The 23,309-nt window shown below is 35.0% G+C and overlaps 1 protein-coding gene across 1 annotated transcript; it reads right to left on the bottom strand.

Annotated features, from left to right (window-relative positions):
• Positions 1-1,215: 1,215 nt before the first annotated feature.
• LOC144439233 (membrane-associated progesterone receptor component 1-like) lies at positions 1,216-21,638 on the bottom strand. The gene is made up of 3 exons (XM_078128507.1): positions 21,308-21,638; positions 13,094-13,249; positions 1,216-4,692 (listed from the first exon to the last, which is right to left on the bottom strand). Exons 1-3 carry the CDS (start codon positions 21,636-21,638, stop codon positions 4,586-4,588), a joined length of 594 nt encoding a protein of 197 aa, XP_077984633.1. The 3' UTR covers positions 1,216-4,585.
• Positions 21,639-23,309: the final 1,671 nt, after the last annotated feature.

Genomic DNA, 23,309 nt, shown 5'->3' with positions numbered 1-23,309 from the left:
GAATTAGTATGTGTTTTCCTATATGCGAAAGTCACAATGTGGGGTATGTGCAATTGTGACTACTTCACATACAGGAAAACATATACAAATTCTTGATACAGTGAAACATTATTGTTGATACTGATACTCTATTGTTGATGTTTGTCAGTATTTATTTATTTATTTATGCCCCCCCCCCCCCCCCCCCCCCCCCGTAAAACAAAACTAACAGCCTGAGCCCCCTGTGGCCATACTAGTCAGGCTTTGTACAACCAAAACCTATATTGACATCATAGTAGTACAGCCTCAACTGATAACAAAACATATAGTGTGTCTGGTCACTTCTCACTTGTAAGAATGTATTTGAAAGAGAGAATTACAAAAAAAAATAATATCCGGCACATTTTTCTGTTACACCTTCAACTCACACACCTATCATATGTGACGATGCAAAGGCCTATGTTGCGAGACGAGTGGGTGAAAGTGTATGCACCCCGTGTTTGTTTGTCGTTTCTGACTCAAATGTATGAACTACCCTGTAAAAACCCTAAAAGCAAACAAAACGGTCCACGTCAAAGATAGGATACAATGTCACCCTGTTTCTATAACAATACATAGTACTCATAACATTACTTTTTTTTCTAATTCAGGTGTTGGCTCCGAGCCACTTAATAGGGTATCACAAAATACAGACATCAAATTTTATGGTGATTCTTCCATTGCCCACAAGATGAAAAACAGGAAATGACTTGTACAAATTGATTTCAATCCCATTTTCCATTTTCAGATAATGATGTGGATTGACAATTTCATAACATGCTGTAGAAAGTAGAACTGTGTATGCCACTTGATGTCAATGGTAAACAGCGCCCTCTATGGATACTTCGTGACTACTGAGTAGCATAGAGGGTTGGTGAAAATCTGACCATTTTCGAATTATGAATATAGTGTCAGTGTTTTCTGTTTACTTTATAAACTTTACAATAGCTTGAAATATTCCTAATACATACCAGAATTCAACAATAATGTTGGAATGTAATTTTACATTAGTTTTCATTTTAACACCATGGTTCCAGTCAGGTTTTATTTTTTCACAGAAGTTCCGATACAATAATGCACAACTTTTTTTCTTGTACCCATTCTTAAACTGGCAAGCTTTTTCAAGAACAAATTATGACTGACAATCAGACACAAGAAATCTGAGTTTATAGTTTGGTCTACAAGTCAATGTCGTGTTTCACAGAGCATAAAATATGCAAGCAATGTGACTATAGAAATATCAGTGTGCTACAGAGCTAAACCCACTTGGGAAATATGCAGGTACAATTAGCAATCATTTCAGCAAATATCTGCATGTGGATTGAACTATATAGTGAGACTTTTTGATTCACGGGTGGACCACTCTACTGAATACTACATTGACGTGTCTGGCTACTTCCTACTTTTTGGAAGACTATTCATAGTGCCAAAACCTTGCAAATAAAACATGTCTAGAAACATTTCATATCCAGAACCGGTAATCCAGCCTTCAGTTTTCTAAGATAGAAGCAAACTAAATCTATCGTCCTTCAATGTGGTATATTACACAAGTGGGGCGATAGCGGTTCCTCTGTTGTGTGACTCTAATCACCCTGTGATCAACATAGTGTAAACAATGGAAGTCCAAAAACAGCACTGCAAGTTCATGGAACTCAAAATAAACTAGTTTTCCAAGAAACCTCCCTACTGATACTGTAATTAAACCAACGTCCATTCACTAGCTTATCACTGTTGTATCAACATTTTGCAACAATATTTTTAGTTTGTGTATATCTTAGTAAATCGAAGGGTAATACAAGTAATGTCTTCAACATCTACTAACAAAGATAAATTTTAACTGTATAGTTCATGACCCAAAGCATATATCTCCCAAGTAACATTTAAACTGTTGTGATCAGCTGGCTTTTTGTCAAATTGTTGGTTTGCTTGTTCTACAACTAGGTAGTAGAGTAGTGTGACAATAACGTTATCATAGACATGATATTTTGCTGACTCTTAATAGATTAAAGTGAACAGACAGTTGTGACGGCAATGTGATAATGACATTGTCACATAATTAGTGAAGTTGCCACTTAGTGGTAGTAGAGTGAATGGACAGACAGGTGTGACGATGATGTTATCATAACATATGATGCAGATGTCATCTGTTTTTGAATGACTCCTTATCAATATGTTACAGCCTGGGAGAGGAAAAGTAGCCGGTGATTGACATTGTATGCAGTAACTATGGAACACACAAACTGTCATGTTTTGACTCGGTATATGAGAAAACCCATTCCTGTTTTAATTCACATATCTTCTGAAATAATATATATATATCACCATGTGTTTATTACAATGAAATAATGTTACAAAAAAAGTACAGATTCTAAAATGCCAGATTGTCAAGGGAAGAATACCAGATTTGTGTTGTGTTATAATACCTATGTCTCAATAGACTGCATGTTTACATATTATACTCCATTGCGATAGAACAGACCTTTCAAATAAAGCCTGCCCTCTAGTGATTTCATAGAGAGATGAAATGTAAAAAAGGATGGAGTACCGCTAGTTTCTACTTCAACAAGTAAAAGTAAAGACCTTATTTCATTGGAACTAAAAGTGATTGCCTTGTAAACAATCAAATCTGTGGTTTTGAACCTCATTTGAAAAATAATTTTTTTTTGGAATATTTCCATAGTTTCCAACACATTGTACAATAAATCTGCTGGAGCACCCACATGTGGGACATCAAAAGATCGATATCAGAGTAAAAACTAGATTGCTTTCTTAGCTTTTGTTTGCCTGGACCCCTATGAACTAAACTGGCAGCTAAGTTTAGTATTTTTGCCCAATTCTATTTGAAGTACTTTTTAGTCTAGTTGCAAACAGGGACAGTATTACGTATTAAAAACTTCAACGCTTTTAACCCATTCAGTACTGAAAACTTTGCCGCCAAAATTATTTGAACAAAATTCTTGTTTTTATGTAAGTTTTTGGCATATATCAGCTTCATTTTAGACTGGAATTAAAGAAACGTTACTTTGTAATGAAGTAATATTATTATAACTATGAAAATGTTCATATAAATTGGGTCCCAAAATTATTTAAAACTCGTCTCCAGTCATGAAAGGGTTAATACGTAATACTGTCTCTGTTTGGAGCTAGACTACAGTACTTTATAATTCAATGTTATGTTATACTACCTCTAATAAAAATAGAAGGCCACGATTTAGAAAAAAAACCCTCCAAAACTTCTACTGAAAACTTCCAGGTAAAAAATGATTAAGTCAGAACATTAACTACATGTAATAGGTTTGTCCCAAATTTCATTTTGTCACATAAAAATCTTACTTGAATCCCCCCCCCCCCCCCATCACAACACTAAAGCAATTTAAACTTTATCCTACATCGAACTTTTGACAACACCCCTTAGTAACTTTTGTAAATTTTATCACCTATATAAACACAGACTTTAACAATCATTTTTGTAGTAAAGTGAGGCTTTCTCTCTTTTATTTGGTCCGGTATCACTGAAAAACAACTCTGGATTTGTAATATTTCCTTTTGTTGCCATACTACACATGGTGTAGTCATAAATTCATCACAAATATATCATTTCTCTACCATATCACTAGGGGGCAGTTCACAAGGTCTACTTCAACTTTTTTTTCATTTATCATACAAATATAAAACCTATTGCAGTCTGCCCAGACTGAGCCTATTTCACTTCAGGGGTCATTCACGACCTGTAACTTTTCTCTAAATTATGCTGGAGCTCGACAAGCATCCTACATAACGAGAATAAAATGGCAAGCAAATTTGTTGAACTCACTGCGTAAACCTAAAACCTCTAGACATCATTTGACATTGAGGTTTCCATTAAACACGGTTTTCAGTTCATGATTTAAACATTATCAAAACTACTCTACTAGTTGTAAGACTGCAAAACGTTGCACTGTTAAACACTCCATACAAAATGTACATTTCTTTTCCTTTGATAAAATTTCAGAAGTTTCTGAGGAGTAATCGCACACAGTAATAATAATGAATGAAATGAACAACATGTACACAAAAAATGACGATAGCAATGTCCTGCAATCTTACATAGTGGTCCAATCTGATTAAAATCAGATGTAGTGTACTCGGCACGATTTCTTTTTTACTCAACGGGTGAGCTCGCATAATGCATTCACATTATTATTTGGTGGTTCTCTTTCTTTCAATTTCGAACATTGAGTGTAATATTGTAAGACGGATTCTGGTTGGCTACTTGTCCATACGAGATTGGTCATGGAATTGTGTCAGATGTAGGTATTGGGTGCTCACAAAAGAAAAAATGAGAATAAGCGTAGGAGCTAAAAAGAAATCGTGCCAAGTACACTACATTGGATTTTAATTAGATTGATTGTGGTCCGACTCCTTGATACTTGAATAGAACTAGGTTTCTATTTAGCATTATAATTCTATACTGTACTTCAAAAATTAAAATGACACTCCCCTCCCCATCCCCATTGGTAACATGCTGTCTGTATTTATAGATATGGAATTAGTGTTCATCATACTGGTGAGGAATTTCTGAAATTGGTCAAATGTCTTTCTTCTCTGTTTCACTTTGTTCACTTTGTTCCTCATCGGAATATTCTGACGGTTCTTCTCCAGGTCTCAAAAGTTTACCCACATAATCATATTTCTCTGCAAAGGTAAACGACAAAGAAAGAATTAGCATATGATAATTATGACTGTATCACCATGTGACAACCATATCATGATCATTATGATTGTATCGCCAAGTTACATAACCATATCATGATCATTATGATTGTATCACCATGTTACATGACCATATCACGATCATTATGACTGTATCACCATGTTACATGACCATATCATGATCATTATGACTGTATCACCATGTGATATGACCATATCATGATCACTGAGGAACATGACTATGTCATTATGGTAGACAACCATATCATCTTGTAGGTGACCACATTATAACCACCATGGTACAGAACTATATCATTATGGTATATTACCATGGCAGATGAACATATCATCGTAGATGATCACATCACCTTTGAATATAATCACATCAGAAATGACTGTTAACATATGTTCTGCACATATGATAATTAGTGGTATTATTATCATTATCTTGATTAATTATCATTATAGTTATGACATATTGATGAATTATCCTTTGGTGCCAACACCTAGTCAAATGTTCAGTTGTTTCTTGTACTCATTTATTGCAGATTATATTGAATTCAATTTATCCTTTCAAATGTACTATTTCATACCATGTAACATGGCAGCAGATTTAAGAAACATTTCCCATTATGTCTGATAGAGGGCAGTCTTCATCCTAGACATGCCATACATTACTATCAATAGCTAATTATTAATTTTATCACAATATGACACTTGTCTGATCTCAGTTCTCAAGGTCAGTCTATAATTGACAGCTATGTTCACTCATAAAGTCATATCAACTGTATCGCCTTTCTGATCAAAATACAGAAATTGGTGTGCAGCAAAGCAAAATGATTTGAATGCACACAATATTTCACCAATAAATATACCGTTGCAGTATATATGAGATTCTAAAAAAAAGAAATATTCATTGTTTTTGGGACAAACGTAATCATTTTATCAATTCATGATAGATCTTAAGAATGAAATTATTCATTTCTAGTAATTTTTAAAAAGTGTTGCAGTAATTCCTCTTCTGGTAATACAAACATTACTTGGCAATTAGTATAACCCATTAATATACGTATCCAATTTATTTTAATTGAGATATTTCTATTTAGGTAATGAATCATAATAATAACTGAGCAGAGCAAATATGGATAATAATCTATCAAATACAAATCTTGCTCATAAGTTATACTGCCATTTACAATAATAATAATAATAATCTTTATTCGGCCAAATAAATTTGGAAATTTGTTGAATGGTCGCCACACGAGCAGCACCCTAGTGTTGTTGTTGTAGAGAAGCAGTAGGAGACAGGAGCACCCTGGGAAAACCTGCATTGTTCGGTAGGGTCAAACTGAGCATCACCTTTCTTACACACATACCTAGTTAAATTTTAATCAAACACAGTCGATAGTTGGTGGGTTTGAACCCAGGCTGCAGAGGTAAGAGGCATAGGAGCTAACCGCTTGGCCACCAACAACCCTGAACTTGAATTTGAATACATTGTTTTTAGTGTGTTCCAGTTGCTTGACAAAAAGTGACAGGATTATTCAATCACCCTTCGACGTACCTTATGTCTGGGATTCTCACACAAATATGTTTGGAAAAGTTATCAGAATCAGGTTCAATAATCTGTTTATTTACCCAAATAAATATAAACTAAAACAGTGGGTAAATGGGGAATCAGGAAATAGCTTCAGCTGAGCTAGTCTAGGCGTGTCCCCTCACAGATTAACATACAGAAATTCACAGCAAGATACTAACATGAATCAAAATACAACATAATGTACACACGATACACACGATTAAATTACCAATATACAGTTGATCACAAGGAAGAGACAGAATCCAACCATAATAGTATCCAAGTATAATTTTGAATACGATACATTCATTAGTCATTTAATACAGGTCTATATTATAGTCCATACCAGTTACAGTATTTAGGTTACGTCGACCTACTTTCAAGTAGTAAATTTTAATATCCTCATATGTCATGAAAATAAGTACTCATAAAATTAATATGGTATCAAGTTATTAATTTGTGAACTGAAGTGAGGATAAAAAATCACCCTATAACATTATAAAACATCTTATGTACAACCAGTCTATAAAGTAATTAAGTTTGTTTGTCTACATACAATCCTGATGTCAATGAGAAATTCGGAAGAAATATATAAACTACCCATGGGGAGAGCCAAAGACTGTATATGTATAAATGAAATGTTCATTTATAGTTTTCTAAATGTAGAGCTATGTATCTCATAGTCCGCTTGCATATGGAGTAAGTCGTCCTATCCTTCTCCGTCCTGCGAATAGCCAGCCGTGAAACCTGGGCTTTCCAGAAATGTTGGTAATTAAAGAATTAACGCACCCTGTGGTTAAATATTATCAATACATTGACTATTTTATATTAGTCATTTTACCTTGTTGTCGCTACAAAAGCCCCAGTTCGGAGGACCAAAAATCACAAAATCAGAAGTTCAACAGTAATTTAACAGAGTTCCGCCTTATGTACGATGACCTCGTGGTCATCCCAATCAAATATGGCAGCGTTTGTAACGTGGGATGTTTGAAATTACAACTGGAACTGGAAAAGTTCCGATTTTGACACTTTTTTGGATCTTACCAGTAACTACTATCGTCAAAGAGATGTAAAATAAGTACATATTCGATCGTTTGCTAATATTTGATCAGTGGGTATGTAACATTGTAATTCTCTGGTAATTGGTGTGAAGTCAGGATGGTGTTGAAGGTCATGTCAGTAATCTAGACCCGTGCACCGTCTGCAAGCAGGAATAGTCAGCACTCAATTCTGACATTGTCTCCGGTATAAATGGGACAATAACGGAAGAAAGTCCTGACTAGTATTCCGTCTGCAAGCAGGACTACAGATACCATATTCTCATGTTCTGGTAGTGGGAAAGTGTGGGATAAAATCAATCCCCACACTCTGTACCAAAGAGTGATGATGCACCAAAGAGTGAGTTACATCTTGGGAGAAAATAATCCAACACACCCCTAATGGTCTAAGATGGAATATCTCACATGAATTGGGGGTATTTTGTCTCAAATCAATCCCCCACTTGTTCCACACTCTCTCTAAGCCTGCCAGGATGTGAGAATAATGAGATTGTAGTCTTGCTTGCAGATGGTGGAAGTCAGGACACAATTCTGACATTTTCTCATTTATACCAGGGGCAATGCCAGAATCAAGTCCCAACTTTACTCTGTCTGTAAGCAGAACTATGAGATTTGTAGCACTGCATTTAGGCAAGCTGAGACAAAATTCCCCATCTTGTGTGAGATATATTCTATCTCACTGCTCAGTGTCAATTACTAGTAGTTGTAACTATCAGTAACTAGATTATAAACAAAAGTGATTCTTCATACACGACATATACGCAGAAAATACAACATTCTGATGTGAACTATACCAATTCATTTTTCACATTTCTTTTAGTCCTAATCATGGAAAGTTTCAACCAGCTGTTACCCCCGTCATGTTTTGTACTGTCTACTGAACAAGAATAAACAAACAGAACTATTTATAAAGTAATACTTTTTTGTATTGCTAAACCCTATTGGTAAAATTCATACTGTTATTTTTGGCTAAAAATATGGATGTTCAAAATAATTCTTGCACAAGTACATATTTATCAATCTAAGTATAGCCGACATAATTGCAAATGTAATGACATTATTATCAAATTCCCTTTGGAATTTATTGCGAAAAGTGTAATTAAATATTTTATGAAATCCTACTTATTTTGCAAAATATTAAGTTAAAATAACTTTCCTGCCAAATATAACACTATAAATTTACTTTCTGGTGTGTCTGTATACCATTATGTAAAGTGACAGGTAGGTGAATGAACCCAGTTATGCTACAAAAATTGCATATTGTAAAAGCAAACCACATGTGCAGTTCATATAGATATGCAAAATGTGGTGAGAATTGAAAAGGCCAGACATCAGTATATAAATATGAAATATTACCTATACCACAAAACATTATCTGATTCACATGTCATCAAATTTGCACAAAATTAATAAATCACATGTTACATGATCTAGTTCAAACTGATTATTTTTTGATTTTTAAAAAAAATTAATGCATGCTGGCTTCAACATACCACTGTGTACATATCCTAGATGCACTATTCATACTTTTGAATATGCTGGCATGATACCAGCTGTTATCTGAGAGGAAACAGTTTGCATTTAGTTGTCTCACGGTGACTGAGGTTGCACAGTAGGACAGTGGACCAGTTGTAAAATAGGCACACATGGGATGTAGTCAATCTACAAAGTTTGGGTCAAGATCAGGAACATTCACTCCACTTGTATCAAACTGATTTGTAGTACTGTCAAACACAGATGGCCACTGTCCTAGACAAGCCTAGTTATCAATGTGATTCAGAAGGAAGCACTTCCCTCGGGAAGTAGTCATTTTAGAAATCAGAAACTACAAAGAGTAATGGATGTCTGGCAATTTCAATTACAATGACTATGTATGTATGTATGTATGTATGTATGTATGTATGTATGTATGTATGTATGTATGTATGTATGTATGTATGTATGTATGTATGTATGTATGTATGTATGTATGTATGTATGTATGTATGTATGTATGTATGTATGTATGTATGTATGTATGTATGTATGTATGTATGTATGTATGTATGTATGTATGTATGTATGTATGTATGTATGTATGTATGTATGTATGTATGTATGTATGTATGTGTGTGTGTATGTCTGTGTGTGAACAAGATGGGTGGCACAAAGTGAAGCAATGTTAGAAATCAGAGACTAGAGAGTGATGGATGTCTAGCAATTTTGATGACATCAACGACAAATATAGTGCTTAGCTCCATAAATCATACAGCTGTGTGTGAGAGCTATATGGGTGGTGAACAGTGGAGTAATCATGTCGCTTTGTGTGGAAGTGTAGCATGACATGTCATGCAATGATAAGAAGGTCACTGCAGGTCACCGAGTTCAAAGGTCATATATAACATAGAAGCACTGTTTATTTCAAATAAATAGTTGAATCACTTACATTTTTCAGTAAATTTATTGTCTAGAAACCCTACAACAATGAGGTACAACTTAGTTCCATACAAGTTCAAGTATAATGTTAGATGGAAATGCCATTTATATAAGAGGAAGGAACAGGCATTTTTTTCCCAATACGGCAACCACATTACAAAAAATGTACGAACTTGATGTGAAGTCAGCCTCAGTCTATTACTAATGATACAGATGGTAGAAACATGACATCCGGTTTACTAGGTGTTCTATATATTCTCTAATCTCTGATACTCTGGCATAGTTAATTCACAAGAATGGGATAGGTAAGACCAGAATGGCTGGTAAAGGTCACATCCTATCTTTTTACAATCTAATCAATCATTTCCTTTTATATCCACTACTCCATTGATATTTTCAAAATCCCAAGATGTTTTCCTACTTCCTGACATTTTTTCCACACATCCCCATTTCCAAAATTTAAGATTCCTAGCTCCGTCTGCATGGTCTCTCCGCCATACAATAATTTCCTGTCATACTAGTTCTAATAATAAATCATGAAGTCAGTCATTGCAAAAATGAGCACCAGTTTTGTTTCTAAAATACAGTAATCTTTTTGTGTGATATACTTTCCTTTTCTTCAAATTCAATATTGTTGTTTAGTGGCAAAGACCTATAGTATTAGTATATGGTAGGTTTGTTTGATCAAAATTGAAAACAGCTGGTAACTGTTTGAGAAAAGTATTTATTAAAGTCTGATGTAGACTGGTGTATTCTCTCTAATTTAAAACATACTGGTAACCATGACTTTGCTATGCTGACATATCCAGTTGTTGGTTCACTTATAAATGGAACCACTGGCTGTTACTAGGAAGGATCTGTCAGGCTATCATTTTGCTGAGTCAGCTAAAAGTGACCTTTGTAGTACCGGTAGTACAGTAAGTTTGGATGCCAATGGTAACGATACTGTATAGGACCTAGACTAGTCTGGAAGGCAACATGGTTTCTACTGTGAGTGGAGGTGAAAATGATGGTATAAATAGTAACGACACTGTATAGGAACTAGACTGTGAGTGGAGGTGTAAATGGTAACGACACTGTATAGGAACTAGACTGTGAGTGGAGGTGTAAATGGTAACGATACTGTATAGGAACTAGACTGTGAGTGGAGGTGTAAATGGTAACGATACTGTATAGGAACTAGACTGTGAGTGGAGGTGTAAATGGTAACGATACTGTATAGGAACTAGACTGTGAGTGGAGGTGTAAATGGTAATGATACTGTATAGGAACTAGACTGTGAGTGGAGGTGTAAATGGTAATGATACTGTATAGGAACTAGACTAGCTGTGAGTGGAGGTGTAAATGGTAACGATACTGTATAGGAACTAGACTGTGAGTGGAGCTGTAAATGGTACAGATACTGTATAGGAACTAGACTGCCAGTGGAGGTGTAAATGGTAACAATACTGTATTGGAACTGCCAGTGGAGGTGTAAATGGTAACGATATTGTATAGGAACTAGACTGCCAGTGAAGGTGTAAATAGTAACGATACTGTTTAGGAACTAGACTATAGTACAGTGTTCATTCAATAAGTAACTATCTTGTGGGGTGTTGTGAAGGATTACCTCCTATTGATTACTATCTGACATGTACTACAAAGTCAGGTGACATCACATGAGTCGATGACTTCACGTGTCTGCAACCTTTGTAAATTATTACATGGGGACAGATGTACAGCGATCTTTACTCTAGATGTGGTGATCTCTACTCTAGATGTGGTGATCTCTACTCTAGATTTGGTGATCTCTACTCTAGATCCCAACATTTTAGAGCTCATCAAATCATCTTCTACAACTCATCCCTGGGGACCTTTTGCTGAACAACTATGGTAATGGAAGTGCCACACCCCTTCACAGATATCTGAGGATCTTCTCATTGAATTGCAAATCGCATTTACTTTGTATAAACTTTAATATAAAAATGCTATCTCTGGAGATACCTACACTTAAGAGATCATCAACTCTTCTTCTTTACTGAACTCCTCTCATGGGACGGCACTTTTTCCTGAACAACTATGGTAATGGAAGTGTCATGCCCCTTCACAGATATCTGAGGATCTTCTCAATGAATTGCAAATCACATTTGCTTCATTTAAACTTTAATATAAATATGTTATCTCTGGAGACACCTAGAGATCATCAACTCTTCTAGAAATAAATGCCTCTCTCGGGACTGTACTTTTTGCTGGACAAATATGGTAATGGAAGTGCTACCCCCCCGAGGATCATCTCAATGAACTGGGAATCATATTACCTCGTTTAATATCAAAATTTTATCTAGAGTCACTAGACTTCAGAAATTATCATTACTTTTCAAGAATTCCATCTCTAGGAGAGGGATATTCCCTTTGTGGGCCCCAACCTGTGACCATTGAAATGAAAGCTGGTTTCTAAACATTACTCATGAATAAACCATTACCATACTTTAGTAATGATGGTATTAACTAGCCATGCTTATAGTCTTTTAATACAGAAATATTTCTAGGAATCCTTACACTTACGTTTCATTTTCATACATAACAAGTCTTGGCAACAGGTGTTTGTTTTCTAATAAAAATAACAAAATCCCTTTATGTTTTCACCACCTACTCAGTAGTAGAGGCAAAGGGTATTTGACTAGGCTTATTGACTTGTATGGTACTGTCTTATTTATGAGGGTACTTTGTGCTAATTCTATCAAGTTTCTTCCTTTGTCATTTGCCTGTATTGTTTTGTGGCATCCTTCAGTAATGTTAATTAAGGTTCAAACATTCTCCATCAGTACCTGGTATTAACCATTGCAAGTTTATCTCATCATTCAGATGTTCTGGGTTATTAAAAAGAAAAAGATAGAGTCCTGCACATATATTGTTTACTCTGTATATATATAAAAGCCAACCAAAGCAAAGGAACAAGACACATTAAATAATTAAATGGTAACAAATTACCAGGCTATAGGGCAGAATAGGCAGTATTAGTTTACATTTTTTTTCTACTCTTACCTCAGTGATTTGGAACCCCTGTTTGTATAAATGACTGAAGTTTATTGATATAATTACATTTACTGACTTAAGATGTCGTTTTTTAAGAGATTTTTTTTTTGCAGTCACTTTAAGAGATTTTTATATTGCAGTCACTTTAAGTAAGAGATTTTTATATTGCAGTCACTTTAAGAGATTTTTATATTGCAGTCACTGACTTAGGGTTAGAGATATCAAAGTACAAGGTTTAAACAGCGCATTGTGATAATTTTTAATGTAATGCGCTTTATAAATAAGAAATAAAGATTATGATTATATATATACCGACCTTCAAACTGCATTTCCCATTCACGTATGCTTTCCATTTGCATTGCGTTAAGGTCTGAAAGATCGTCATACTCGTCTCGTAAAGCGTCCCCATCTAATGAAAATGTGGCGAGAGCTCTCGAAGCATCTCGACCCCCAAATGCTCCATATGGACCGTCTGTTGATCAAGAAAACAAAAAAAATGTATGTTACATTGAAATTTTATATACATGTATTTCAAAAGCGAGATGAAGGGGCACTAAGTTGCAATTGTGAATTCAGTCAATAACATGTAGTGTTTTATTTATGTAGATTTTGCAAATATTGATGTTGCTGGGACCATGACCATTTCATAACACTAGTTTTTTTTTCAAGTTCTGGCAATTTGTACCAATGTTACATATAGGTTTGAGATTATATTTCATGTCAAGGCACAATAGACTCGTTCACAAGGAGAGGTTGGGTTGGCAACCAATCAAGCTACATGGCACTGGCTTAATTGCAAGCAGAGTTTGCTGTAAAATTAGTAACACTGTTCAAATATTAAACACTCTTGCGCAGTATTATACCTATGAAGTTAAACCAGTCAGGGCTCTAAATTAACAGTAGTCCCATGTCCACAGACTACCAATTCTTGTCATGGGACTACCATAATTTGCAGCTGGTAGCCCACTCAGGCTACCGTTGATGATGGAAGATTTACAGACATAAAGTATTTTTATAACACCTATTTCCAATAGAATTCTGTTTTCAGTTCAGAAATATGGGACTATTGGTCACCTTCCTTGGGTTACCACTTTCTGAAATTGATAGCACACAAGGACTACCAATTTCTAGCCCTGACAGTAAACATGTGAAATGGCAAATCAGTTTCAAAACTGTAAAGTTTACGTTTGCCTCCATCATCACATCACATTTTTATATGTATTTAATAATGTGTGGGTGGAAAGGGTTGGGCCAAAAAAAATAGAAAGTGTGAATTTAGTTAAATTATCTCCACTTTTCTAAGCTCTACTTTCCGGAAGCGATGTAGATTTTCAAAAGCTGCTCCGCAACAAGGCATGTACATCAACTAAAACTGTCAAAGATGCTCTGTAACAAGGCATGGAGACAGAGCTTTCCAAGTGAAGCTGCTCTGTAGGAGGGCTTACCACCCTGCTATGTAGGAAGACATGAACGCCAAGATAGTTTTGATGGATGGATTACATGTACATGATGAAAGTAACATGTTGGCGGTTGTATTACTGTGGGTGGGCAGGCTGTGATATTCTAATTCAAAATAGGAAATCTACTCTATCCTCATAACTGAGATTGATATCTCTCCTGATTGTGTGCCTTTGATATTTTGATATATCCCTAGGTTACTATTAAGTACAGTTACTTCAATCGCCCACAATTGTGCAATTGAGAGTAGGAATATGTACACAAAATGATCAATTCTGTTTGTCAGCACTCAAGTATACTTGTAAGTCTCTACCTACATCTTTAAGCTTACTTTCAGTTTTAAATACGAATAGAAAAGAGTGTGCTAACTTCTAAAAAGCTGATAGAATGAAAGTGATGAGGACACTGGACTAACTATTACAGAAAACAACCACTTACTGGTGTGAACATTTTTACACTGTGTTTGCCGACAAAGATCTCTAGTTGCATGAAAAATGAAATGGAAGTTCAATTAACATTGCACTTGAAGTTGACTTTTGATGTGTTTGGTGTCCCTTACAATATGTAAGCACTGTTAACAGCCAATGCAATACTTTGACAGTGAAAAATGGTTTCTACATATGCCTACACATGTACTCACTAACCGACCATTAAATATCTGTTACCTGGCTATGGCCAGATGATTATTTACACCATGTTTACTTGAGAGTTGTGTTTTATGCAGGTATCCTGTTTATTGGTTTCACCATGGACACTGTCTATGCTTTCACAGGATTGCTATTTATGGTATCTGTCTATAAAGCATGGCATCTTATTGATATTCATTTTAGTAAGCAAGAATCACTCTACACATATATACTGGCAAGAGAGCGATTAAAATATACAACTTGTACTACGCCAAAACGTATGTTAGAACTTGTGTACCCTAGCCAGGTTTGTATGCCAAACAAAATACCCTAGCTAAGAAAGTGAAGGACACTACCTTGCAATTACCATGAGAAGCAACAGATGGCGAGGGGGGAGGGGGAGGGGGAGGGGGGTATATGAAGGAAGATATTCATAGCAAAACACAAAGTCCACACATAATTTATGGAAAGTCCAAATTTGCACTGTTGAAGAAATATTTGACAAACCCATCAAGTGTAACATCATTATCAACAGTACAGGTCCTTTCTACATAAATAACACATATGGAGCTAGTGGGACTGGTGTCCTTGGATGTAAAATGTACAGGAATAGAAAATTCATGAATGTGTACAATACTGATTAACCAAATGTCCTTCCTACTACCAACATGTCTGAAGCAAGTGTGAATTACGACTTTTAGAATTACACGAGATTATTTCACACTGCTGAGAAGTTTCGTAAGCAAATGTCACTTGTATATTGGGATATAGAAGGGGGGGGGGGGGGGTCCTTTGGCTCATTTCACATTCAAGTGTAGACTAATGACTTCATCACTGTTTACCTTCCCCATTGCTGTAACTTGTGTAAACGACAGTCACATATAATGCAAATATCAACACAGTTTTCAGGCTAATGCGAGTGGTGAATTTTTTCTTTTCAAAATCATTTTTGACATTACTCTGGTACTGATAATTCTGTATATGGCCTTGTTTTTCTGAATCTGATGTAACTGAAACACCCTGAATTACAAATGTGGTAGAAACTACATGAACAAATATTTCATTTTGCTTCTCTGTGGCCGACCTACGATTCCATCAAGATTCTTGCATTTATAGTGCTGTATCTTACTACAACAGCAAGCAAGGTCTCAGTTTACCAAGACAGACACAAACTAAAACTCTTGCACGATATGTTGATATAAGCTATTGGATGGTCTTTGATTCATGGTAGGACGGCGTTTCTGATAACTTCCATCATCTAGCACTGAGCAGTGTATATTTTTGGAAGCTTCCAATGTTTACAGTATCTTCATTACATGGTATTTATATCAGTACAACAGGATCCCCACTTATCATCAGACTTGTGTAATCTACCACATCCAACAAATGCAATATTTACTCTTTAAAGGGCCATTTCATGATATGGATGAGGATTGGGTATTTATTTTAGTTTTCAATTTATAAAATAGTTTTATCATGGTGTCCTACTTGAAATGACATACACCAAGTCTGTGTTTGTAACTCAATACATGGCAAAAAGATTGATAAAAGTGTAAAAAAAAAAAAAAAAAAAAAAAAGGTTTCTTATTGTACATACTATAATAACAAACTTTTCACACATTTTGAGCTTTTTGGAATGTTTTGAGTTCCAAACACAAAATTGGTCTTTGTTGTTTCACATTGATGTTTCAAGTAGGATGCCACGATAAAATTGTTTTATAATTTAAAAATCCAAAATAAATAGTCAATCCTCATCTTAAAGCCGAGTCCTCAACTGCCACTGTAGTAATCAGTGAAGCCATAATGATTACAGAGCCTGAGAGGATGATTCTTTTGTTTATGACTAACTTTTTTAATAGCTCTTCCAGTCAAGTGTTTTTCACAGTAAACCTTTAACCCTAATTTAATTATCTGAGTTTATTTTTTAAAGTGTCTTACAGGTTATCAATACTTCAACAGTTGTCATTGTCTGTTCAGTATAGTTTACAAATCCAACACTCAAAAAACAGTCTGACAAAGGTTATGCAAATATTAAGTTTACTGTTACTCTAACAAAATAAATAAAGAAATGCCAACATACAACAACCACCTGTCGTAACGGTTTTAACACTACCATCCAAATACAGAGATATCCAATAATGTCGTAACGGTTTTAACACTACCATCCAAATACAGAGATATCCAATAATGTCGTAACGGTTTTAACACTACCATCCAAATACAGAGATATCCAATAATGTCGTAACGGTTTTAACACTACCATCCAAATACAGAGATATCCAATAATGTCGTAACGGTTTTAACACTACCATCCAAATACAGAGATATCCAATAATGTCGTAACGGTTTTAACACTACCAACCAAATACAGAGATATCCAATAATGTCGTAACGGTTTTAACACTACCAACCAAATACAGAGATATCCAATAATGTCGTAACGGTTTTAACACTACCATCCAAATACAGAGATATCCAATAATGTCGTAACGGTTTTAACACAGTCTACCAAATACAGAGATATCCAATAATGTCGTAACGGTTTTAACACAGTCAACCAAATACAGAGATATCCAATAATGTCGTAATGGTTTTAACACTACCATCCAAATACAGAGATATCCAATAATGTCGTAACGGTTTTAACACTATCAACCAAATACAGAGATATCCAATAATGTCGTAATGGTTTTAACACTACCAACCAAATACAGAGATATCCAATAATGTCGTAATGGTTTTAACACTACCAACCAAATACAGAGATATCCAATAATGTCGTAACGGTTTTAACACTACCAACCAAATACAGAGATATCCAATAATGTCGTAATGGTTTTAACACTACCAACCAAATACAGAGATATCCAATAATGTCGTAACGGTTTTAACACTACCAACCAAATACAGAGATATCCAATAATGTCGTAATGGTTTTAACACTACCAACCAAATACAGAGATATCCAATAATGTCGTAATGGTTTTAACACTACCAACCAAATACAGAGATATCCAATAATGTCATAACGGTTTTAACACTACCAACCAAATACAGAGATATCCAATAATGTCGTAACGGTTTTAACACTACCAACCAAATACAGAGATATCCAATAATGTCGTAACGGTTTTAACACTACCAACCAAATACAGAGATATCCAATAATGTCGTAACGGTTTTAACACTACCAACCAAATACAGAGATATCCAATAATGTCGTAACGGTTTTAACACTACCAACCAAATACAGAGATATCCAATAATGTCGTAACGGTTTTAACACTACCAACCAAATACAGAGATATCCAATAATGTCGTAACGGTTTTAACACTACCAAACAAATACAGAGATATCCAATAATGTCGTAATGGTTTTAACACTACCAAACAAATACAGAGATATCCAATAATGTCGTAACGGTTTTAACACTACCAACCAAATACAGAGATATCCAATAATGTCGTAACGGTTTTAATACAGTCTACCAACCAAATACAGAGATATCCAATAATACATACTATGATTTCAGATACAGTTGTTTTAATACTTGTTACACAATTATTTATAAGGGTAAGTTATATGAGTCAGGTGGCTGGGTTCTCTATTAAAAATGACCACATTAAAATGATCTTTAGAAGATTATTCAAAGTAAAATATCCAGTCCCTTAGTCTATAATCCAGTTATTGTGGGGGTCTTGCCCTCACTTTTCTATGGGAACAAAATCCCTATATGACTGTAATCAAGGGCAAACAGTCCCTTTGTCCAGTAACCAGCTTGCTGATCATGTTGTTTACTTACAAACCCCAGTAAAATATTCAAAAAATCACTTTTCAAGAATTAAATTGTCTGAACTTTGGTTCTTTTTTCAATGTACACGAAAAGCTTTAAGATATGGCTATGTTGGCTTTAATGTTCAAATAGTGTGACATTAATGGAATCATTATCATTTCTGAAATATTTCATTATGTCACCAGCACTACGCTGTCAATCTAAATTCTATAATATTCTAAATTTACATAAATCCTTGTTATCAGTAATTACTTTTTAGCTGTGAGGGACAGCATTACATCACATGAATTCTAAACACTGGTTTGTTCAGAAAACTCAGTAATTCATGGAGTAAAGAAATAGCACACAAGCGTATAGGTCAATAGTTTCAGAAATCCATCAAGACTGACATTATGTTGATAAAATGTACTCTACAACCATATGGATCTAAAAATACTGCTATTGCTGTGGTTTTAATCAAACCAAAGTACTAAATCTTAGAATATTCAGGGAATTAATTCTAAATGTTGAACTATTCTACATACTATTCTGCAAACATTTAAAGCATTTGCCTATAAGTTCCTACCTTAGAAATAAAAATTTAATATAAGTTAAGAATAATTCACAAAGCCTTTGAAATATTAACACTAATCAGATTAATTGTGTTTTCCCAACGTGTAGTTGATGTATAAACAAATATCCCTTTGGTAAAAATAAGATTGAAAGTAATCATATTTACATACAACCCATAACACCAAAGTAAAGCATTTTCTATAAGTACTACAATCACTTAAAGCATCCACATCAAGTGTATAAGTATACTGCTTCATTTACTAATTGACCACATTAGAAAGGCCATATGCTAGGCTAATTGAAACAATGTACTTTTACACTTGATGTGAATGCTATAAACGCGTGTAGCACATAGAGAAAGTGCTTTACTTTGGTGTTACTCGTTGTAATATGAATGCTATAAACAAGTGTAGCACATAGAGAAAGTGCTTTACTTTGGTGTTACTCATTGTAATATGAATGCTATAAACGCGTGTAGCACATAGAGAAAGTGCTTTACTTTGGTGTTACTCATTGTAATATGAATGCTATAAACGAGTGTAGCACACACAGAAAGTGCTTTACTTCAGTGTTACTGGTTGTATCTTGTTTTGAAAACTGCAACCCTCACTGTATGTATAGTGATACACTAGCCGACGATGAAATCTGTTACATTTTCAACTTTACAGTTCTCAAAAAGTGTACTCAATATCTTTTCTTGTTTTAAATAAGTAGTTGATTTATATACTGCTGAATATATTCTGAAAGCTAACATGTATATTTTTTTCAATGACTGCATGACACAATGACAGTTTACCAGGCACTTTTTCTAACCAAGGACAGAAGTTTGTTTATAATTAGACAGGTGTTTTATGATGTGACATTCTTTGCATATCAATTTATTGTCTGACAGACAGCAAAACCGTTATCAGCTTTCAGAATGAAAGTACCATATCTGTCTCAGTTTATTCATAGTCAATATTACACCGTGACAAAATGATAAATACATTTTGGCTATTAAAGCACTCCACATATTTTGGGGTTGGGGTGGGAGGTGGGGGTTCCATTCAACAGAATATATGTACCATGGTCATCTCCCCAAAGTGTATTACAATTCAGTCATTGTTCTCCCAAGGGGGGTATTTGTTTGTACACAAGTAATTACTAGTTGAACAAAGGAGGAATAAGTTGTAGTGTGCAACAAGTTTTCAAGATCTGAAATGATGTAGCTTATTTTTTTTTTTGCATGTGAAAGATGGAAAAATAGGCAGAAATAGGCAAAAATATTCTTTACATGTCAATGGACAATTTGCAAAGTAGTCAGTAAAATGTTGAAAAATGAAGAATTACTGGGTGGTTATTAGTACAGGCTACTGACTTATCTACATACCTGCACATAAAACCATTATAAAAAGTCTGGCAAAATGATTGCACTTGAATATTAATAATGTATACTGTACAACTTCAAGTATATTTTACCAATTTATTATTTCATACTAAATTATGTTGAAAAAATACAGATATTTTGAAAAATAAAATCAATGTTGCGATGCATAATTTAAAGCATATATTTGAAAATACATCAAATGCATGATTTTTCACTACAAATGAATTAGTACTTGAGAACAAGTACTTTCAATTTTCTATTTGAAATACCCGAACTAGTTTCTGTTATATGTATAGATGTAACATGTATTCTTAGTACAGTACTAGGCACATATTGAAATACCTAATTGTTAAATGCAAACATATTTTGCATGTTAGCACTACTGTACATGTAGCGTGACAATACATACATGCGCAAAGTTAATTTTAGAATGTCACAAGACGCATGCGGGCTGGAATGTATATACAACACTATTAAAACCTATGATATGGAGGTAACCCTTGCACTGGGTTATTATTAATATTATGGAAGCCCAACACGAAACATAAATATGCAGAAAATGCTACCTAATTTTGCAACGGCAATGCTACTGTGCATAACCGGTTGACCGTGCGATCTGTATACGGAGACTTGAGTACAAGTTCAGTGCAACTTATTATATATCGCATGTTTCATAATCGCACATAAAATAATATAAATATGTTGTTCTATAAAATATAACCATTGACACCCACCTTTACCGTAGAATTTCTTTCCCCTCGTTACATCAAAAACTCTGCCATTGACGGCGACCAGTATTCTACCCCCTTGTTTATCTTCTTCACCTGAGTATTCCTTGATTTCTTCCAACGTGAAATCTCTCTTCTTCATCTTTGGAAGTGGGGGAGGCCTTGGTGGCGTTTCTTCCCTTTTTTCACGGGCAAGAATTTTATACAGCAGATAAATACATACTGCAAGTAAAATGAGATTTAGTGGACTGGAGACCAATTCTGTGAGAAATCCCGGAGTTTCTATGTTTTCTGTGTCCTCTGAGCTGTGTTGAGTGGCTTCCTCTTGTGCCGCCATTTTCGATAAACCTAAACAAAGTCAGGGGGATTAATACCGCTACGGACTAAACGTAGCTACTATATTTAATTCGTGATATTGAAGCAAAATTATGATAGTATGGAATCCAATCGATTAATAAATTTTATTTGACATACGGGAAAATAAATTTTCAAAAACATTTACAAAAAGGCCTATAGAAGATTTGAAATAATATTAATTATGTATTAATTATATGAACCTGGATATGAGGCCAGACGCTGAATAGTCTCGCGAGATCGAACGTGGAGTTTGACCCCGGCCCTAGCTGTGAACACTGTATGACCTCGATCAGCTGAAAGCCACGTGTTTGAAAGTGGCTGGTTGCTAGCTGCAGTATGTCGTACCACAGCGTGGGCTCATTTGTCTGTATGTTAATAACGGCTATTTGGCGCATTACACTATTGATTACCTAATGTTTCGTCACATGTTTAGATTTAACAAATCACAATATGAATAACGGTGATACGTAACAGGTTGATAAACATTATCATGCAAATTTTATGCGCCCTACCTCTTGAAATACATGTGTACGAAGCATGACGAAGACTCGCCGTTGAAGACGTGTCATAGTGCAGTGCGGGGTCGGAGTTCCCGGGCACTTGCGCTTAGGGGAGAAACATTTGATTTGGGGGGGGGGGGGGGGGGTTATGAAGGATTTTGAGAGAGAAAAATTGTTTCCAGGTGAACCAGAAAAAAATGTGATCCTGTAATGGCTTGAGAAAAAAATTGTCATAACAGACAGAAGGGGAAAAAAAAAATTGTCACAAATCACCAGAAATGAGCAAATTTGGTAACCTTATTCTCATGTATTCTTTGGCGTCGCAAATGTTTTTAATACAAGTATAAATTCCTGTTTTTTCCAGCATGCACTATATAGCTCTGCTTTAAACCCAAGTGCACACAAATTTTTCCTTTCCTTTTCTGACCCAAGAACACACATTTCAGGATTTTTGTTGCAATATCTCAATGACACAGTCAATATCTGAAGGGGACTATTTGGCTTCTGTAAATTAAGACAATTTAAAAAACAAGACAGGAGTCAATAAACTAGTGTTAAAATCAATATATTTTTCTTTCAATATAAATCTCTTATAAAGATATTTTCTTCTGGTTTCTGGTACTACTATGATGACTTAAAGGAAAGCAATTCACAGGGGTCAGGAGTAAAGCACTCCCCAGATCAGTCAGCTCCCCAGGGATATTTTACCAGTAATCTTTTGTACATACAAATTTAAGTAGCAGAAGTATGGTTGGTAGACAGACGTCTGTCATACTAACTGCTAATTCTTCTACTTGCACAGATCAAGTTATTTAGAGGTACAGTTGTGAACATTGTGACGTGGCCCATAGGTATGAACAACGCATTACAAACTTAATGACTAATTAAAAAAAATTGCACTGCTACTCCATTTGAAAAAAAGAATTGATGCAGGACTGACAGTAGAAAAAAAAATTGCTGTCACTCTGACTGGAAAAAAAATTTGCTCCCATACCTACTTCCTCCATACCCCCCAGAAATCAACTGGTTCTCCCCTTACTGGTATCATCATGGATGTATCATGCTGGTATCTGTTTCTTGAGCTACACAAGACCACATGTACTCGAATCAATCTGTATGTTGTTTTTTATTTAAAAAAATATGTATAGTAA

Source organism: Glandiceps talaboti, chromosome 8 (genome assembly GCF_964340395.1).
Source record: "Glandiceps talaboti chromosome 8, keGlaTala1.1, whole genome shotgun sequence".
In the NCBI taxonomy this organism is placed as follows: Eukaryota; Metazoa; Hemichordata; class Enteropneusta; family Spengelidae; genus Glandiceps; species Glandiceps talaboti.
The sequence above is the reverse complement of the archived record's forward strand: the minus strand, read 5'-3'. Positions and strand labels throughout refer to the sequence as shown.

Coding starts and splice junctions, on each gene's coding strand:
- LOC144439233 (XM_078128507.1), bottom strand. CDS start 21,638: ATGGCGGCACAAGAGGAAGCCACTCAACACAGCTCAGAGGACACAGAA. Junction 13,250..21,307: donor AAAGAAATTCTACGGTAAAG/GTGGGTGTCAAT, acceptor CTTGATCAACAG/ACGGTCCATATGGAGCATTT. Junction 4,693..13,093: donor ATGGGAAATGCAGTTTGAAG/GTCGGTATATAT, acceptor TTACCTTTGCAG/AGAAATATGATTATGTGGGT.